Genomic DNA, 20,924 nt, shown 5'->3' with positions numbered 1-20,924 from the left:
GGGATTACCCACCGCCAATGCATTTTTTGCAAATCCAGAACTTTAAACTGCAATAACTTCACTTCTACACGTTGGAATTGAGTCAAATTTGTTTCGCATCGTTTTTGATGACAACACAATTTAATGGGATTGACAGAAAAATCGAAATTTTTTTTTCAAATCTTTCATAATAAATTACAAAATTTAATTGGCTCTGCGGCGGCTTATACTTGTTGGAATTGAACCAAATTTGGTGTGAAGCGTGTTTTAGGGTAACCTGATAATTAAATCAGTGAATCACTAGAATTCAGAAAAAAAAAATTTTTTTTGAACATCCCTACCGTGCAGCCTCGAATGTATGTTATAATGGTATGCTGCTCCGAATGAACATTGTGGCGGGCTGTCACGCGGTAGATGTATTCCAAGGGAAATTATACGAGTATAACAGTGTCAGAGTTGCGAGATCGCCTTTTTTTAAACTTCGGTAGCAGTGCAGCGTTGCAAGATCGCATCTTACAATTTGAGTAGCAGTGTCGCAATTGCTAGATCACATTTACAGAGCTGTTACAGCCGCCACCGAGTTCACTGAAACCGACGGTGAGCTTGTACGCAACACAGTCGCGAAGAAGAACTATCTATCATTGCGTTCGCCCTTATACGACGCTCATTTCGCTCCCAATCAAGCTCACAAGCCTGTCTAACCCTAACCGTAGCTCAGGCTAACCGGTACCCAACCTCGCAGTCAAATTTTGCTGCGCAACCTTTATCGAACCGATAGATGTCACTGAATAGCCATGAAGACGCCAATTTTATTTCAAGGCGGGAATAACTTACTATTTGTAGAAGAATGCCCTTATTTCCCGTTGATTATAAGTCATGGCGCCGAGGAAGAAAAGCCGCATGCCCAATATGATAGCAACGCTGAAGACGGTCATTTTCACGTTACCCGCGTACTGATTCATCGCCAACAGCTCGTAAAAACCGACCTTGAGGGCTAAATACACGAGGCCACATACAAGGTGCAATATGAACGTTGCCATAACCGCAGCAATCATATACCATCCCAAGTGCGCGCGCATTTCGGCGGCCGCTTCTTTCAAGGTTTCCTCTTCCTGTTGACTCAATTTCGATTTGACCTCATAACGATCGGGTGTGACCAGCAAGCGTCGACGGTACAACATACAGGAGATTAGAGTGAGAAGACAAATAACAAGGAAAACGTTTGCTGATGAAAGAGGCCGCGAAAATATCGCCACGGCGGCAATTGACGTGAACGCGCCTGCGCTGGTCGTAAACATCACCGCCTGAACCTCCAGATCACGGAGGTCTGCTTTACTCAGATTCGCTAGGTCTGAAAAATAAGAGCCCGATTACAAGAGCATTTAAATAACATTAAATTAACAGCATCGCCTAGGCCTACATAACACGGTCAGTCGGTCACATTAGAGCCAGAGCGATTGCCAAGTCCACATTACCGTAGGAAGGCTAATTTCCCGGCCCCCTCTAATTGCGTGTCGGGTTAGGATTAACGATTTTGTGTTAGCTGTATTCGCATTTCCAATTGAAATTTCAAATGGTTTCCAATTGTGCTATCTTTCGTTAAACTGAGCCGTTGCCTGTTTTTGCCACGCTGAGAAATTATTAGGCTTTGAAACTCGGTTCTCTAGAATAGCATTTGGACACGACATAACCGTCATGCTAATCAAAACTCACCTTTTGGGGTATAAAGCATGATTTTCACTAGTTCTCCGCGACCCATGTTGATAACCTGCCACAATACTTCAAAGCGTATTTTACAAATAACGAGATAGGCTACTTCAAAGCCTGTAAAGCAGGGGTGTCAAACATACAGCCCGCGGGCCGCATCCGGCCCGCCAGACGATTTCGTCCCGCCCGCGAAGCTTTTCTGAGTAGATTGAAAAATTCTTTTATTTTCCAGCACATTTGTAACAAATGTTGACATTTTTTGCGAGATATCCTTCCATGTTAATAGGTCCCATTATAACCACCCGGCTACGGCGCTGTGGTTTCACTCTAGTTTCCACTGGTAACAAGTCGGTGAAATTGACATCAAATTTCAAGACGGCTAACACTATGTTCAGAGTTTTATACAGATATGGCCCAAAAAGTAGTTAGTCACAGAAGCGACAACGCCAATGCGGAACCGTTATATGCAGTTAACATGAAAAATATATTAGTTGCATAAAGATAAAATTGAAATATCTATGGCCGTACTGCTGTGTCACTTTCAACCCAATAGATAACCAGACTTTAGAGAAACCGGACTCGCGATGTAATAATAATAAACCAAGTTCCAACGTACGCGTTTTCAATTAAATATCTTGTATTCCTCACAGCGCATATGGAGGGCTAACGCCAGATTACGACTAAATCAAACGGATCATAGAATATGCCAACATATATCGTCGTTACCGCCACTGTTTTAGTGGTTCCGAACTGTATTTAACCGGACAATCATCGTATTTGTACCAATTCCATTGTTCGGAAATAAAGGTGTTGCGACTTGCTACTTTATGAATCCCTATGAGTCTTATCTATTATATAAGCTTTTAAGGTATTCAAGTGAAAAGCAATAGCTCGGGGTAGGCCTAACATTTTGGAATCAGTTGACTGGTCCGGCCCGCGAGCGACTTGAAGGCTTGAATCCGGCCCGCGACGCAATTTGAGTTTGACACCCCTGCTGTAAAGGAACTAGCAGTGCATGAAGAACTAGAATAAACGCCTCCCGAAAACATATACAATGTGGCGCCTTCTCGCATGACTCCTCCAACACCAAGCTCCACTAACATTGTTCGCAATGACAGTTTCCAACGCACGACCAGTACCGAAATCGTGCAATAATAATGATTAGGCATGGTAATCAGCAGCATCAGTCAGACCGGAGTCTCCGAATTGAAGTCACAGGTAGAATACAGTGTTGGCATGACTCGAGTCACCTTTTTCGTATGACTTGACTTGACTTGACTCGGCGTATCAGAAATGTGGATTGAGTCGTCACTCGGGGTAAAATTCACGAGTCAATTTCAAGTCATCGAGTAATCGGTGCCGATAAAAATCACTGTATCTTCATATGTTCGGATTGTTCGCGAAACGCTGGTGTAACCCGTGAGATCGACCAATCGTGCGTTTTATTGAGCCTCCATTGTCCTCTCACAAATAAATTGATCGCAAATGAAGTGATCGAAGATTACAGCTTACGTTGTCATAAACTAGTATAGTAAAGTAATTTATTAGCAAAATGTATATTTCTGTTCTCTGTTCTTACCTTAACCAAACCTCTTGCTTTATTGAAATTGAATTCGAATATAGTTTAATCATGTATATAGTCATCAACCATTGGCGCAGGCTCGAATTGTATCATATCAATTTGTTAATGGGTATGTATTGCATCTTATCAATTCGTTTCTCTATTCTCTATTTTGGCTGGTAACTATAAACTGAGGCTATGCAATTATTTAGGTAGTTTAGCAGTTCTACGTATATGTGAGCGATACATCGTGTATATTTAACTCTATATTCGTTCATCGGTTCAAAATCAATGACCAGTGGTCATTGACCACTCAATCCGTATTTCAGACAGCTAGCAAAATGCAATGACATAATCATGCCTCGTACTTCGAAAAGGCGACTTGACTTGAATCGTGACTTGACTCTTGACTTGACTTGACTCGAGTCACCTTTGAAAATCGATTGACTTGGCTTGACTCGAGTCAAAATAAGCAATGACTCGAAATGACTCGTGACTCGAAAGTAGTGACTTGATCTCAACACTGGTAGAATAATGCTTTTGTTTTCCTGTTGCAGAAACACTGGATCAAAAGGTTATTACTATGGTTGCATTTAAAACAAAAATCAGTTTACAACAAAAATGTTTAAAAACATGGCTATAATTGTTTTAAAATGTTTTTTATTTATTTTTTGTTTGTTTATTTTTGCCATGATAACGCGAAACTTCAATTGCGGGGTCACAGTTAGGAGTGGGCAAAATCGAGTACCTGAGTGATTCGATTCTGAATCACGTATTATGCTTCGAGTCGAGTATTGGAGTATCACTCATTACAACAAAATGTAATATGTCAAAGTCCAAATATGTACCGTTTGTGCCACCACAAAGAATATAATGCCTGGTATCTATCACAGTAAAGATACATTTGGTATTTCTTCGACCCTACCGATTTCATCGCACTTTGTGACCATGTTGTTGGAGGATCATGATTTGGAAAATGTATTTCCAGTAACTGTCGTAGCTTTGCACTATGTGTTTCGTGTATGCTGCGATACGCTCATTCAAGGTTTCAAGGCGTCCACAGTGGAAAATAGAATCGAAACTATAATTCTCGTTGATACTCGAATTATCTCGTACTCGAATCATTGTGCCCAGCCCTAGTCACAGTATATTGACATTGTCATATGGCTCCTTAAGAATTGCAATTGAAAAATATCGGTCAATACATATTGGCATAGTCAGGAGGGGGGCAAAGGGACCATGGTTCCCCCAAAATTTCTCGAAATTTTTCATAAATTAATATATGGTGAAGTATTTTTGATCTGATGCGTTCAACTTGAAAATTGATTGTTGAGTACCCACAATCCCACATCTCGATAAATCTAAATAAAAAATAGTCTTAAATAAAAATACGCATGATGTACAGAATTGAATACAACTGTGTTCGCGTGTGCTGCGTGCGGTCGCGGGACTAGTATGTACCAGCTTTTCGGCGCCAAAAAGACCCACGAAGTTACCAAGGCCGATATGTTTTCGCCAACTTGAAGTGCGATCCCACAAAGATAGCCGGCGATAGAAACTTGACCGAAGATCGCGCTAGATTGCCCCGTCTTTGCAATCTGAGTCCTGCGGTACAAATGCGACGAGCAGACGCAATAAATATATTGCGCCCCGTGAATAAATACAAATTGGGAATAGTGCCCATTTTACCAAAGACAAGGTTGTGGTGCGTTGTTGTTTATGTGGGGTTGATGGTGCTTGACTACTATGGTATTGTGCACCAGACCACTTCGCAAATAATATATCCGCATTTCTTTAAACTACTGTTCAAAACATGTTTTAAACAAAGTGTTAAACACGTCTTGTTTTAAATACAACCCTAGTTCTTACTCTCTGTGCGAGCCCGAAATTATTTTCTTGTCGATTGCGCATATAAGGCATACTGAGAAATTTGAATCCGTGTCTTTTTATCGCACCTGGCATCGTAAAGCAAATCACACAAACTGTTTTACATCTAAAGCAGGGGTCGCCAACTCAAAACGGGTCGCGGGCCACTTTTCTAATTTCGTAGCGGCCGCGGGCCGCATGCTTTCAATATCGACACAAAATAGGCAACCACGTTTTACAACTCTACGTAAGTACAACGCTGTGCTACCTATACCATAGGGGATTGGCATAGTGACCACAAAAGAAGTAACATTTTATTAAATGAATACAAATACGACAGAAAATCATTATCATCAATTTCATTTTATTTTGAGCTCTGAGCTGTGTACGATACCTCGAAATGCTTTTCAGCGACTAAGGTATCGATATTGGGGCTAGCGAGATACGTTACGTTCATATCAACTGATTCTGACTCGGTGGAATGCTGTTGCCATTGCCAAAGCCGTTTTAGCTAGTGGCGAATAGCGATGTTGGACACAGGAGAATAGCTTATTCTGAAACAATAACAATATGTCGAAACTGTACTCAATTTAACGATTTCAAAATGCTATTATTAGCTTTCTTCCGAAATCTCCAATCAAGTCGCGGGCCGCAAAATATGACCTCGCGGGCCGCGTGTTAGTGACCCCTGATCTAAAGTGTGCAAAAAAAATTGACAGGAAAACTACAACTATTTCTGACAGATAAGTCGTGCTACCATTTCTGTTCCTTGATGAGTATTTGCTCTTTAGCCCACATTGCTGATTTATCCCCGAGCTAATAATAAGACCCATACTTTTAAGAACCCCTGTTGTACGATGTAGGGTAGATTTTCTGGTGTAGCCAAAGCCAGTGTTCACTTGGCTTCACTTTCCTTCCGCAAAACCGCCAAGATTTCGGTCACCGGAAACTATATACGATATCCTCCCCCTCGCCTGAGCTTTCCTCAATTAGGCTACGTTTTACTCGCCGCGCGTCCCAAAGTTTTCAGTAATTCCTACCGATCCGAGCCTGATTCATAAATGGCAAGCAATCACTTTAATGACCTAGATTTGTGAATTCGCGATTTTATTGCAGAAAGCTGTATTTCGAGTCGGATTAACAAGCTGTTTATTCGACGGGGCAGCAATATTTCCTGATCCCGCGTTGATCGTCCGTGATCGTGCTGCTGAAGTGATACACCAGGGTAAACACACCTAGTGTCATGGCGATGACGGCGGTTTCAAAGTTACCAACATCTTCCTGCAGCCTGAAGAATCCGAACAGCGCTGATAAATACCCAATGCCACGCAAAATGCGGATTGTGAATGTTGCCAGAACAATAGCGACCGTATACGTTAGCAAGACTTTGCGCATTGAGAAGACCTGTTCCTTCAAGTCAATTTCTTTTTTCCGGCTCAATCTCCTCTTGACGTCATAAATATCGGGCGAGATCGGCAAGCGTCGACGATACAACATCAGCAGGAAAATAGGATCGAGGAAATACAGAGCATGAATGCTGTCATTGAAATAGTGTCTGGCCGAAGGACAAACGAGACGAACTCAATGATCAGGATGGCGAATGTCGTCCACATCACCGTCTGAACCTCCAGATAACGCAGGTCGGCCTTACTCAGGTTTGCCAGATCTGTAATACAGGTAAGATTGCAAGAGCGTATACGTTACAGCGTACGCCATAGCCTATATAGCCTACGTATAATACGTGATCATTAGGGCGATTTTTTTGACATGTCAAAATGAGTAAAAATTTTGTCAAAATTGAAGCGTTAGGTCAAAAAATTGTCAAAATTGTTCAAAAAGTCAAATTGTTTTTGCAACCTGCATTTCGTTCGTATTGTATATGTTTGTACTGTCTATGAACCATATAAAGGCTATGGATGAACCTATCATTTGACATTTTATAGCTTGTAGCCTACTTTATAGGCCTGCCGTTGTAGACGGCCCATTGTCTGCTCGTTGTGAATCATAAACGGTCAAATCAAACAAATCGGTTGATTTGGTGTTATGCTCAACGTACCGCAATATCGTAACTGTAGCAAGACTGCATGCGTTTGCGTGGGCATTGGTTCTTAAATATCAAGAAGCGCATGATGAAAAATTGTGATGTAGACCAGTGGTTCTCAACCTTTCTCACCTCGCGGACTGGTAAAATTTCAAAAAATATTTGGCGGACCGGTGGACCTACAAAAATTGAAATAAACCTAAAATGTGAAGTATGCAGTCGTTTTCTTGCGGGTATATGGTGCTAGAAGGTGACATTTGAGGGTTTTGATCGTAATTAGTTGTATTCATGATGTCATCCATGTGATTTTACGGTAGTGAGTCTGCTGAGTCGAGGTAAAATTGCCTTGCCCAGATACCACCGAGAGTCGCTTACAGTCTTTCGCGCCGAAAGCCGTGGATTTAACCGCGACCACGCCAACTTCGATAATATCGAGAGAACAAGCGTTTTAGAGTCAAACCAAGCACCTTGGCTTGTTACCTTGGTCATTGTCCACTACCACCAGACGTAGGCTACTCTGACTACGCTACTATGAAAACAATGCGCCGTGCGAAAACACCTGACAACAGCTATACTTGGCCATCCACAAAATCAGGGCCGAAAAAGAACTTCGCCAGCCCCAAAATTTAGGTTGGCATGCCTGCCGTATAGGCTATATGCACCATTGGTGAGAATGAATCTGAGTTCAAAAGAGACTATTGGAATATGTTGTCCGAATTCTTTTCTGTGATCTGGACATGGAGTTTCTAAAAACTTCTAATTTCCATGCTATACTTTTCAATAAATGTGGAGCCGTTACGAAATAATTCAGGGTTCGCATTAGAAACTGAAATACGGGACAAGATTACGATTTGTAAATATATTCTCATATCGGGTGTGCGCCGACTTGTTTTAAATTCAAGGAGCTTCAAAAGACATTTTCTATACTCATTGTTGGAAGTTCCTTATAGTCATACTTGCGAGTGGTAAACCGCGCAACGTGCGCATGCTCATTCGAAGACGTGTTTTCAAAGAATCTCACCTTTTGGAGTTAAAGACATGATTCCTAGATTTCTGCGACCCATAATGACGACCTGCCTCCATACTCCAACGCCTATTTTACGAATTACAGATTACATAAAAGTCTGCAAAAGAACTAACAGTAAAGAGTGAGGAAACCCCTCTCGCCTAGACTGTACGAAACGGCGTATCATACTACCTCTCCGCTAACTGTCTTACTCCGACAGCACTGATAGAACTACCTATGTTCGTTTGTTGAAATCTAGCAATAATTAGACTTGGAGGTCAGAACCAATCCGCTCGCAGTCGCTTATCCGAAATTCAAAGGTTGAGAACCACTTGCCAAAATGGCGCAGTACACCTAGGGTTGCATTTAAAACAAAAATCAATTTAAAACAAACATGTTTAAATCAAGGCTCTAATAGAAAACATTTTTTAAAAGCCATGACGTCATGAATATTCGATTGTGACGTCATAATGGATTGACATTAAACAATATAGGGTGAATATAGCTCCTTTGACGAAATATCTGTAGTCTGTACTATAACTGTTGAACCGTCTATTTTGAGGGTTCCAACCATCCCATATTGATATACGTCGGCTAAATCGGGTGGTAATTGTCCGTAGGCTCACACAGACACAACATGCTTTTTGGAAAGTATTTACACAATTATGGCATAGATTTACAACTTGAAAAAACACAATTTTTTAAAAAGGCTTTTGTTTAAAACACTGTTGAAAACATGTTTTAAACAAAGAGTTTTAAAACACCGTTTGTTTTAAATGCAACCCTAAGTATACCATGCCGTCAGTGTTGACCTTGTGATCCACCTGTTTGTGAGGACAGGCGAAGAGTTTGTTGCGTCACTATGCCTTCGTGGCGATACGGTACTTCATGCAAAGTGCGTAATAGTCAAGACGATAGGATTAACCTGGTATCGCGACCGATAAGCTCGTCAACTCGCAGACTGAATATAATAGATATTTTGATGTATTGGCAGACTGATTCAAGTCCAGGTATGATGGCTTGAGAAACACTACAGTAGGCTACATGGGATGAAGGTTATGATTTACGATTTGTATAAATCATTTGAGGGAATTGTACATGCTGTACGCAAGTTATGACGAAGTATAGATTTGTTATTCTCTACATTGCATCGAACGGATCACAACGACACCAACTCCTATCATTAGATCTAAAATCTAATGCCCATGTTCTTGTCGGTATCCAGAAACTGAAGAAGTCACCATGTCACACATGAGGCGAGGGGAATGCGCGCGATAGAAATAGTATTGCAAATTCGCCAGGTACGATCCTGTCCAATTCGCGGGAATGCTCATCAGTTGATGCAACACGTTGTTCCGGCTTTGATAGGGTTCTGCTTGTCCGAGGATTTCTGCATATCCGTACTTGGTCCCACCCGAGAACGCTGATCCAGGATGCCGCTTCCTGGTAGTGCTTGGCTCGTGATCGTATCCTTCGCGATTGCGACGTTGCTTGCGGTGCTTCGCTCGTCTGTTTTGAAACCATACCTGCAAAGTGGATAATGCATATGTATTGCACGGGGAATAACAACAGTGGATATGAAACCGAGTGGTTGCTAGTTTCCAGAGGGGATCAGTAATGAAGTAGCCTACTCTTTCTAATCGTATTTCGGAGTACACAAGTGGATTTTACGTACTTGTTCTACTTACTCAGGCGGTTGTCAGTGTCGTCGAGCATGTCCGCATTTAAGCGGAAATACAAGCAATCTCTTCTAAATGAATACTAGTCAAGTAGTCAGCCTTCAGGATCACCGGACCGCGACCTAACATATCGATCTCGCCTTCCGCCACATGCCACCTCATTTTGTCGCTTGCCTTTTATATTCTCTGCTTTTCTTTTCATTCAGTGTGCATGCCTATTCTCTACTTCGCTTAGGCCAAGGTGGATGTCTGATCTCAAAGACTACTTCAAGTCGTTTCGGCACCTTCCTATCTTTTCATTGTGTCGCAGTTTTTGTGGTGTTTTGGAATGATTTATATATGAATAAACTGATAATATAAATGTAGGCCTACTATTACAGTCACCTGAATTCGTGCTTCCGCTAGATTCGTTGCCGAGGCGAGCTGCTCTCGATTTGTGATGTCTGGATAACGATTTCGAGAGAACGAGTCTTCGAGCAAATCAATTTGCTGCGCACTGAAGGTCGTCCGATTCCGTCTCCGGCCTGATCTCTTACCGTGCGGCAATGTTTCAAATTCCATTTGGCCTGGAATATCATTATACGATCATGATCATATTCACGCTTCTAAAATCACTCTGTGTCCACGTATACCCGCTACTTATTTCTAGACCTATACCTGCTCTGTAGCGCATTTCGGTTTCTTTCGTCCCCGCAAGAAGTTCGTATCCGGAATACGGCTCCGTCTTTTGACTGTTGAGAATCGGATCAACAGCGCAGTACTTGACGCGTGTATGAGTTTGATTTTCGTCGGGCATTTGCACTTCGTCAAGAGACGCTGTAGTGATCTCGTCCATAATATTCTATTGAACTGTGAATCAGAGTAATTATTGTATTATTATAAATGTCAGGTATTGAAATTGCAATAGCAATTTGAGATTGAATAAGGGTATAGTTGATTGGGCTTGGCAACGAAAATATACGCCCTTCGCACTTAGAGTAATTTTAAGCGACAAATATGGTGTCGATACCTTTTTCCACCGTTGGGAGCCTTGAAATCCAAGTGGGTACCACATTGTCCAAAACATGTAGCCTATTTTAGCCAGGATCGAAACAGCACATCGTCAGCCCCCCCCCCCAAACGTTGATGTTGGGCCACCCATAGGGTTAGAAACCAACTATTGTACGTTTTTGCCGATACTTCTCAGCGAGGTCTGTTCTGCTTTGTAGTAAGCCAGTTTATATCGCCTAGCCGCGCCAAGCGCGAAAATTTTCTATAATTTATGATTGAATCGGTCAATATATGATCGGGAATTGCATATATATCGCTATCAAAAATTTAATTATCTCTCTGCCCACGTAATCAGATTTATCGGTAGAGCTAAGTGAGGTGTCTTGGAAAATGTAGAGCCCCAATAATTAAACATATTCGGGCGGACCTATTAGTACAGGGCCGGCCAACCCGTGGCCCGCGGGCCACATGTGGCCCGCGAGAAGGTTTTGAGTGGCCCGCGAGGTAATTTCCGAAATTAGTAATATTATAAAAAATGGATTGCACAGATTGTGAACTTGGAAGGCCTGCCGAAAATTTGATTAGTCTGGCCGCAACACTTGAGATGTGACGACTGAAATTTCAGTTCCGACGCATTGGCAGATCCATGAGCCAGTCACATTTTGGTAGATCTCCGTACCATAGCAATCTACAACGTAGCTATGTTGTAAATTGCTATGTTCGTACACTACAATAAAGCAGAATAATTTGCAATAGATTTATCAAAAGTAAAAAAAATTCTACGCGCTTCGCGCAACATGTTGTCAGTCGATTTCTTGCTTTTAATATTCTTATCCCTTTGTGAAAATGAAAGAACGCCTAATGTATCAGATTGAGTCTAAATATATTCGCGATTACGAGACAAAGTGTCGTTCAACATGCGACCTTGCGTTTTGCACTCGCAGAAAGACCGTCGACTATGAAACCTAGACCGAAAATAATTGACGCATGTTGGTCGAAGCTTTCGATATCGATATGTCCAGCAGGCGCCGAATAGCCAAGTCCATGCAAACTGAGCCCAACGATATACAGCAGGCCCGCGATATAGTCAAATGGCAACATTATTGACCTTTGAACTTCGAAAAATTTTCGCGCTTGGCGCCGCTATTGGCCCGTGCAATAGTTCGTCAATCGAATGTGGCCCTTTGGCTGACAAGGTTGGCCACCCCTGTATTAGTATAATAACTTCATTACATGATGTTAATTCGTGACCTCCTGTCTTCTATGTCAAAAGATATTGAAATCGCCCAAACGTACTAAACTAAGAGATGCACACGATTTCAAATTGTCATTTCTTCACTGGCAAATAATTTTTCTCTGTGGGATGGCATTTGTCTTGTGGGGTTCAGATTTCCAAGACAGGAACACTCGGACCAGCCATTTAAACGCCTACGGACAATTAAACATATATGAATATGTATATATATCGAAGGTTTCGGCCAGCATAAGGGCAGTCCTTTTCGACCAAGGTTTTCTCGTTGCCGATCGTTCTGGCACACTTCTCGGTGTCGCATGTTACATGGCCTAAAACTTCATATGTCTTGGTGCGTCGAGGTGCGGTAATGGCCAACGCCGAAATGCGCATTTCTATAAATCATTCTTTTTTTTGCTTGGGAGAAGGGTAACCAATAATACAGATATTTGGCAAGATTAAATCACGCCTAGCGCGAAAAATGTTTGAAAAGTTGCATAAATTTGAACAAAGTACTCTATAATTTATGTTAATTCACGAAATAATTTTGGGCCGCCACGAGCTAGTCGCCCCCCCCTATTGCGGGGTTTGTTGTGCGGCAGTTACGGTCCTGATTGTAGCACAAGTCTGTGCATGTTCGTGGAAACGGCATTTTTGCGAAGTTGTGATCGAAGCGCAGGTGCTCTTGCTGTGATATAACTATAACATCTTTTTCTCGTAGGAATAGTACATATTTAAACTTACGAAGCCATTCATTCTGCTATGACATTATAAAGTCTCTGACTTTGAGCGTCAATTCATCTGCATTTAATCTTCTATCTCATCTAAACCTATATTCATGACCGCCTTCATGGTTATTCCAGGGTCGCGATGATTCCCTATCCGCGAATTTAAAGCCTTATATACGAAGCTATTAGAATCTCTAGGGTCTGGAGCGGCAATTGGGAAATTGAAACATTGATCAGGCTATTGTTATGCCATTTTGATGACTTGATCTGTATGCATGTCGTTTGAATATTGAATGAGTCTAAATTGATAAGTATGATACGTTCAATTAACCTGGGAGGAACTCAATCCGGCACAATGGTAAATCGCTAATCGGACATATTGCCTTGTATGGTAATCGACTAGAACTATAGCCACGAACTAACCATATTGCTTCGTCCTTCGGAATCGATGGACATGGATGCTCCAAATTCGCAATTGGCTCGCAGATCAATCATTTCTGAAAGTTCAATATATGTATAACAATTACAATGTTATTTGCATGATTCACATATAATAATAAATGTATGAGAAATTTGCTCAATCATCGTACATTAATTTTCGTGAAGTTGCCTTCGGGAACACTGAACTGTCAAATACGTAGGTGCCGCTCTTTTGACGCCGCGATTCCGTAATCATTCTACCTACATTATTTTGTAAGTGTGCGCTGAGAAATTGCAAAAATCGCGATCAAGCTAACTTACAAATGTCCTGAGAAAATTTGAGGATCATCGCTCAATGCGCATTGATCTATAATTTTAGTCTGTTTTGCAATATTTGCAGCCAGGTCTATCCTATTAATACTTGTAACGTTTGCAAAACTTTATACATACAATGCAGTCAGAACGTTAATCTTCGTTGAGTCATGCCTGTTTCTTGTGAAGTTTCGATTGCCATGTCTTGTTTTGTGGTTTTTCAAGGACAAGTTGGAACAAGTTTACGCCAAGATTCATGTTGGTTACCGCTTTTCTAGATGTCACTTTAAAATCGTTAAAACCATAGAGATATAGATATAGGGATATAGAGTCTCTATATGCTATGAACATATCGGTTTCACCGTAAAATTTGCTTTTCTATTTGCGTAATTTATTATATTATAATAATCGGGGACATAAAGAGATGATGGGCTGGCTCAAGTTTAAGCACTGTCAGTAGGCTAGTCTCGGAGATATTATCAGGTATTTTAACACGATCAAACTTTAATTCAAGGTTACATTGAAAAATTGTGACAGGAATGATCTCGTCGAGCGTCCTAGGAAATGCAAATCAGTTGGAAATGTCATGCACTTACAGCATTCTAAGAATTTCATTGCAAGCATAGAAAATCCACTTCTTCGACAAAAAAATCCCACATTATGAACTTTCGATTGATTCGCATTAATTAGATTAGATTTCACAATATTTGAATTTGATATATTGATTCGCGCTGAAGGTTTATTTAAAGGCTCCTCGTCGCCAGCCTCGCGTTTTATAGCAGAATCAGCATATCTTGCTCCTATATGGTTTCAAGATTGGTAATTTTTGCCCTTTCATCCCTTTATCCAGGTCTCGAAGTTGTGTTCATCGAGATAGGTATAGGGAAACCTATCGACTGGCGAGTCCCATAGGTCATAGCTATGACATAGCGGGCAACATACGGCCCGCGGGCCGGATCCGGCCCGCGAAGGGATTTTATCCGGCCCGCGGACATTTTCCGTCTTACATGATAATGTGGCCCGCGGCCCCAGTCTGCCGAGATGCCCCACTACTTGCCTTCTACGTCAAATTTTAGTGACTGTATGTTATTATATACGTGTGTGCGCAGCATGCGAGAGTGGAGCTTACGCGTAAGTTCGTCGAAGCGAGAAGACTTGCATTATCGGCATTTACGATGTACTCAACCCTAATGTCGTTTGTGGTAATCATGGTGGTTGTCGACTGCAATGGTCATTTACACCAGGCTGATATTTCTTATTTTTGATTCCGTAAACACCGACTTGTAGCACGTCACACTTCTATGCTTTTGTAAGGCACCGCTTATGCCAGGGGTCGCCAACTCAAAACGGGTCGCGGCCACTTTTCAAATTTCGTAGAGGACGCGGGCCGCATGAATTCAATATCGAGATTAATTAGGCCACACAGTTCACCAACGACGCGATCTCGTCACCTACTCAACCCTAATGAATTGATATCTTGGTAAATTTGGGGTACCGGGTAGGGATGGTGTGAACCTCTGGAAAGGTTGCGCGAACCTGTCTGAAAGGTTCTGTGTGAATGCGAACGTGAACCTCATGACGTCACGTGACGTCATATTGCTAATTCCAACCCTACATTTCATTGAAGTGAGAGCCTATCTATGGTAATGTACAAGTACACGTACCTCGTACACCAGGGACGGGCAACATACGGCCCGCGGGCCGGGTCCGGCCCGCGACGGCATTTTGTCCGGCCCGCCGACAGATTCCCGTCTTACATGATAATGTGGCCTGCGGCCCATCAGTTTGCCGAGATATCCCACTTCTTGCTTACTACGTCAAATTTTAGTGACTGTGTGTTATCATATCCTGGTGTGCGCCCTGCGCAGCGTGCGAAAGTGGAGCTTACGGGCAAGTTCGTTGAAGCGAAAAGACTTGCATTGTCAGCATTAACTATGTACTCATCCCTAATGTTATTGGTGGTAATCATGGTGTTAGTCGTCCACAATGGTCATTTACACCAGGCCGATATTTCTTATTTTTCATTCCGTAACCGCCAACTGCTGGTAGCACGGCACACGTCCAGGCTTTTGTGAGATACAGCTTAGTAATCATGCCGATGAGATGGCGAGGAGGAGCCTAGATAAAGCTCCAACACTTGGGTAGGAATTCTGGAGTCGGACTCGAACCCACAACACAACGGTTTTGTAGCTGTGGATTATACAACTACGCTATCTCGCCACCTACTAATTTGGAGGTACAGGGCTTATCGAACGTCTTAAAATCATAATTTAGGATTGCACCTTGTGTTGATTGATGAGAGAGAAACAGATATGGCGGTGCATGTATGACAGCGGTTCTCAACCTGTGGGACGGGAAAGTATCTAACAGTGGCGCGAAATCACAGTTAACTGAAAATTTTTCGCGCTCCGCGCGATTTACCTCCAGGTTATGGTGATTACTATGTCTAGTGTACGAATTTCATATTTGAGAACTCTCTCATCAATAGCCATAACTTTTAATGCCATCAAACTACCCGTTGGGATGGCTAGCATTCTGATTTATCTCTTTAAAATATCATGATAAGGAAGGGGGACGCAGAATTTTTCACTATCAAAAAGGAGGCGTGTGAGAACTACTGCTGTATGACAATACGATTCTCAATTCCTCATTGTCATCGTCATTATCGGCGAGAAATCGCTTGAAATGACATTACTGTCGTTAAAATACATTCTTTAAATACGATTTATTCCTTGTATAACTGAATAAATGGGTGAATAATCTATCGATTAAGCAATCCGGCCCGCCAAGTGCCTAATTTTTCTATATCCGGCCCGCCGACTGGAGAAGTTGCCCGCCCCTGTCGTACGCGATGCCAGCGACTCTCGGGCCAATAATGCCACCATGCTGAAGTACATATTGACGTTTTAAACGTCGCTAAGTGTATTAACTGTGGCAATCAAATGATATAATAATCCCATAAAATCAATATCTTCCGTCGCTTTGCCAACAATTTCAACCAGGACTTGCAAGGATTATAAACTTACGCCTTAAAGGTCTAGGTCAGATCGGACAATGCATTCAGCGTCCGAGTATTGTTACGTTGTTATTGAGCAGAGTGTAAAACGGGTTTCTATATTTGCTACCGATAATACCGCATTAACAAGTTATACAGCAGAAGCAAACACGCCAATCGCACGGATTTGTTTTTATGATACAATAAACATAGGAAATCAAGATTGACCCCGTATTTCGCTTTTGATGCTGTGTGATTGCGGGACAAGCTCACAGCAGAGAGACACTAAATATTCACAAACGGAAAGCTGGATATTTCGAGCAAACCTTTGTAACAAAGAATGTAAAATTTTTGAGATTGGTAAGGTGCATCACGTGCATGCCCGTTTGGTGTTGATTTTTTTATGCTGCCAGCGCCATTAATAGAGTGGTGCGAAGTGGAAATGCAAAGAATTCCAACCAAATATGTTATGATGACGTGAAAAATGGTAATCTATGGAAAAGGTTCACAGTGCAAAACCTACCAAGGTTCGTTTGTGAACGTAAACCTATAAATTTCTGAGGTTCACACACAGAACGCGAACGTGAACCTCACGTTCACACCATCCCTAGTACCGGGCTTATCGAACGCCTTGAAATCTTAATTAAGGATTGCACCGTGTGTTGATAGATCAGAGAGAAGCAGACATGGCGGCGCCTGTATGACAATGCTATTCTCAAATCCACATTGTCTTCGTCATTATCGGCGAGATATGGCTTTAAAGTGACATTGCTGTCGTTAAAATACATTCATTAAATACGATTTATTCCTTGTATATGTGGAATAGGCGAATGGTGTATCGATTCAGCAATCCGGCCCGCCAAGTACTTAATTTTCCTATACCTGGCCCGCCGACTGGAGAAGTTGCCCGCCCCTGCTATGACAGGAACTTCTGAAAGCTTAATCGACGGATGTCAATGTTAACGGAATTAGCAGAGGCATGGCCGATACCTAATATGAATCGCGAATGCACCAGTATATATATTATTTCTCATTCGGTTTAAAAATATCTCATGGACTGATTTTGCTTGATTTTTCATTTACATTAGTTTAAGGACGAATCCTATTCTGGTACTCGACCACTCGTAAGTCAACGAAATATGCAATCATACAGTTGCTTCGAACGTAGGATTGCATTTAAAACAAAAATAAATTAAAAACAAACATGTGTAAAACAAGGCCCTTGTTTAAAACATTTTTTTAAACCATGATGTCAATAATGTTCAATTATGAAGTCATAGTGGATTGACATTGACTATTGAAAATATATGGTAAAGATAGCTCCTTTGACGAAATATCTGTACTATTGCTGTTGAACCGACTATTTTAAGGGTTCCAACCAACCGATATCGATATACGTCGGCTATATCGGGTGGTAATTGTCCGTAGGCTCATACACAACATTTTTTTTGGAAAGTATTTATGGTATAATTTTACAGCTTAAATTTTTTTAATCCCTTGTTTAAAACATTGGTTTAAACAAAGTGTTTTAAATTCAACCCTATATCGAACGTGTGCTGCTCTGGATCGACATCCTACAATAGGAGTGTCAAACTCAAGTTGCGTCGCGGGCCGGACCAGTCATATTATTCCAAAATTTTCCTTCAAAATCCATACCCGTGTTGTACACTTGAATATTCAATTATACAGCGTATGGATCCAGGGATATCTAGATATCCTTGCTGTGGATCATAGGGTTCTATTCGATCAACACCTTTGTTCGTAAATAATAGAATTGTCGAAATGTCGATGATTGGTTGATTGAATACGGTACAGTTAGATAAATTGCTAATACAGTGACTTTAGCGACGATATACATTTTTGTGTAACAATTATGTTCTCCGTGTATTCCGCATATACCGGTATCTAACTGGGGTTTTCATTTATGTGAAAAACTACGTCTAGGTCCATTTTCAACAAAACTCTGAGCTCAGTGTGCACTTTTCCCTTGCTCTCGGCATTGATGTCAATGGCAGCGACTTGTTGCTAATGGTCATTACAGAGAAACCGTAACACCACTGTCGGATGGTTATAACCAAGAATATCCCTAGATATCCCTGGGTTATAATGTGGCGTATGAACATTGAACATATAGTCATCATTTTCTGTCTTGGGGATTATTTAATGAGAGTAATCTCAGCATTTGTCAGAAACGTGCTGGATAATACAGCCATTATTCAGAATTGCTTCGCGGGCCTGATGAAATCGTCTGCCGGGCCGTATGTTTGGCACCCCTGTCCCAAAGTCAGTCAACTACTCATAGTTGAGTGACCTTGCCCTGTCCTACAAGTTACAACACGTCATCGTACGTAGGGGCGGCTACAGTGACGTTCCAAACAACTTTGTTGCTTAGTTATATTATGTATTGTGTGTCTGGATGTCTGGATTTTGTAATGGTTACCATAAAAAACAAAGTACGCATTCTGTTGGCATTTTGGCACCCGTATTACCCGCGCCACGGCAGGCCAAGACGTATGAAGTTTCGGCCAATATGCAATTCCGCGAAGTGTCAGAAAGATCGGCGATGAGAAAACCGCGCCTAAAAAATGACTGTCGCATGAGGCCGAATGCCGAAACGTACGGATATGTTTATTATCCATAGGCAACTCAAACTCATTCCGAGCTCAAGAATGCATCATCGCCCTCAGAACTCTTCGCGCCCCTTAGAATCTTCCATAGCCCTGCTAAAGAAGGGGCGCCCACATTTTAAGAGCTACTGTGTTAGTTGTTACTCCTGCATTTTTAACTATGGGGTTAATCCGCGGCTGCAACACCAATGGATGCGGGTTCGAGTCCGACCGAGGTCGACGTCCGAATTCCGATATCTAAGTGTTGGAGGTTTACCTAGGCTCCTCCTCGCCACCTCATCCGCGTCAGCGGTGTCTTACAAAAGCCTAGAGGTGGGCCGTGCTATAAGTCGGCAGTTACGGAAAATAAAAAGAATATCGGCCTGGTGTAAATGACCATCGTAGTCGACAAACACCATGAATACCCCCCCAAAACAAACTATGGGGGTGCGTTTAAAACAAATATCCATTTAAAACAAAAATATTTAGAACAAGGCCGTTGTTTAAAACATGTTTTTATTTTATTTCTTAAAGTCATGACGAATATTCATTTGTGACGTCATAGTGAATTGAATATATAGGGTAAATCTAGTTCCTTTGACGAAATAGGCTTCCAACCCCTGTCATATACGGACCAAAAATATCTTTAACCAGGACTACATCGTCATGCAGCATTTTTACGGTCGGCGCACATAATCATCAGAATATTCATTACGTACCAATGAACTATATCGTCGTACTATAGCTGTTGAACCGATTATTTTGAGTGTTCCAACCATCCCATATCGTATCCGTCTGCTATATCGGTTTATCGGGTGGTAATCGCCCGTCGGCTTATACAACATGTTTGTTCGAAAGTATTTACACAATGATGGCATAACTTTTAAAAAAAAACTTTTTTGTTTTAATTAAACAAAGTGCTTTAAACAACCGTTTTTTTCAATGCTACCCTACCTGTAATCATGTGGCTCATGGAACTAATTGTATTTTTGCGACATTTGCTTGGTATTTGGAATTGCTTGTGGTGCATGACGGATTGGCCAGTGTTAAACCTTAATTGTGATTATTCAAAAATGTTTTATCGGTTGCGCAATAACTGTTGAAAACGAGTACCCATTAAAATGAACTTATCTTGTGGCCTTAAATCGGCGCGTATACTGTACTGACGTTAGCGACGAAATTTGCCATAAAAGATTATATGATTCTTGACCTAGCGACGTACGGTACTATAGCAATGTATGCGACACTACTAAATACCCGCTTACAGTGTCTGCGTTTATGAACTCGAATGACAGTAGACAGGAGATTGTAAGATAAAACTAGTCGGGCGAATGTGTTATTATACTGTAGCCTAAATGCATAAAAGTACTAGTTTGCGACAGTCGGGTCAAGTGATTTAGATGACTCACATTTTGGGTTTCGCCGATACCTGATAGATAGCACATCTGCTGCGGCAAACTAAAACGAATGCCTCGAAGGACGAAAAACACTACCCATACGACAACAGTTTTCCGTAGCATTCTATTCCGTACTATTGCAAAATGACCCCGCATTTACAAATCAATGTCGAGAATGAATAGCGAAAGTGTAATCAGCAATACCCCACTTGTTACAGGTATTGAACTTTTTGGAAATTTAAATTTATATTACGACGGCAGGTCTGATCATAAGCATTATCAAATATCAATAAGACTGGCATCTGCTCACGCATGATTCGAATAGTTACCATTTGCTTACGCGCTAATACATGATTCCAACTGCCAGGTGGATTCATAGACCCGGATCTTGCCATAGTCCCATATA

At 41.6% G+C, this 20,924-nt stretch overlaps 3 protein-coding genes across 4 annotated transcripts in view; all 3 read right to left on the bottom strand.

Annotated features, from left to right (window-relative positions):
* The window catches only part of LOC145455084 (alpha/beta hydrolase domain-containing protein 17B-like), a 152,545-nt gene that overhangs the window by 114,102 nt on the left and 17,519 nt on the right, over nt 1–20,924 (bottom strand). The gene's annotated exons all lie outside the window — the stretch shown is intronic.
* Nucleotides 769–2,825, bottom strand: LOC145456155 (uncharacterized). Its single transcript, XM_080334216.1, has 3 exons — nt 2,696–2,825; nt 1,693–1,818; nt 769–1,330 (listed from the first exon to the last, which is right to left on the bottom strand). The coding sequence occupies exons 1-3, from the start codon at nt 2,787–2,789 to the stop codon at nt 813–815; spliced, it is 738 nt and encodes a 245-aa protein (XP_080190342.1). The 5' UTR covers nt 2,790–2,825; the 3' UTR covers nt 769–812.
* On the bottom strand, nt 9,228–10,715 carry LOC145456331 (segmentation protein paired-like). Its single transcript, XM_080334405.1, has 3 exons — nt 10,497–10,715; nt 10,224–10,405; nt 9,228–9,686 (listed from the first exon to the last, which is right to left on the bottom strand). The coding sequence occupies exons 1-3, from the start codon at nt 10,672–10,674 to the stop codon at nt 9,357–9,359; spliced, it is 690 nt and encodes a 229-aa protein (XP_080190531.1). The 5' UTR covers nt 10,675–10,715; the 3' UTR covers nt 9,228–9,356.

This window comes from Botryllus schlosseri, chromosome 14, assembly GCF_051294905.1.
Source record: "Botryllus schlosseri isolate E-star chromosome 14, Bs_hap1, whole genome shotgun sequence".
Taxonomy (NCBI): domain Eukaryota; kingdom Metazoa; phylum Chordata; class Ascidiacea; order Stolidobranchia; family Styelidae; genus Botryllus; species Botryllus schlosseri.
The sequence above is the reverse complement of the archived record's forward strand: the minus strand, read 5'-3'. Positions and strand labels throughout refer to the sequence as shown.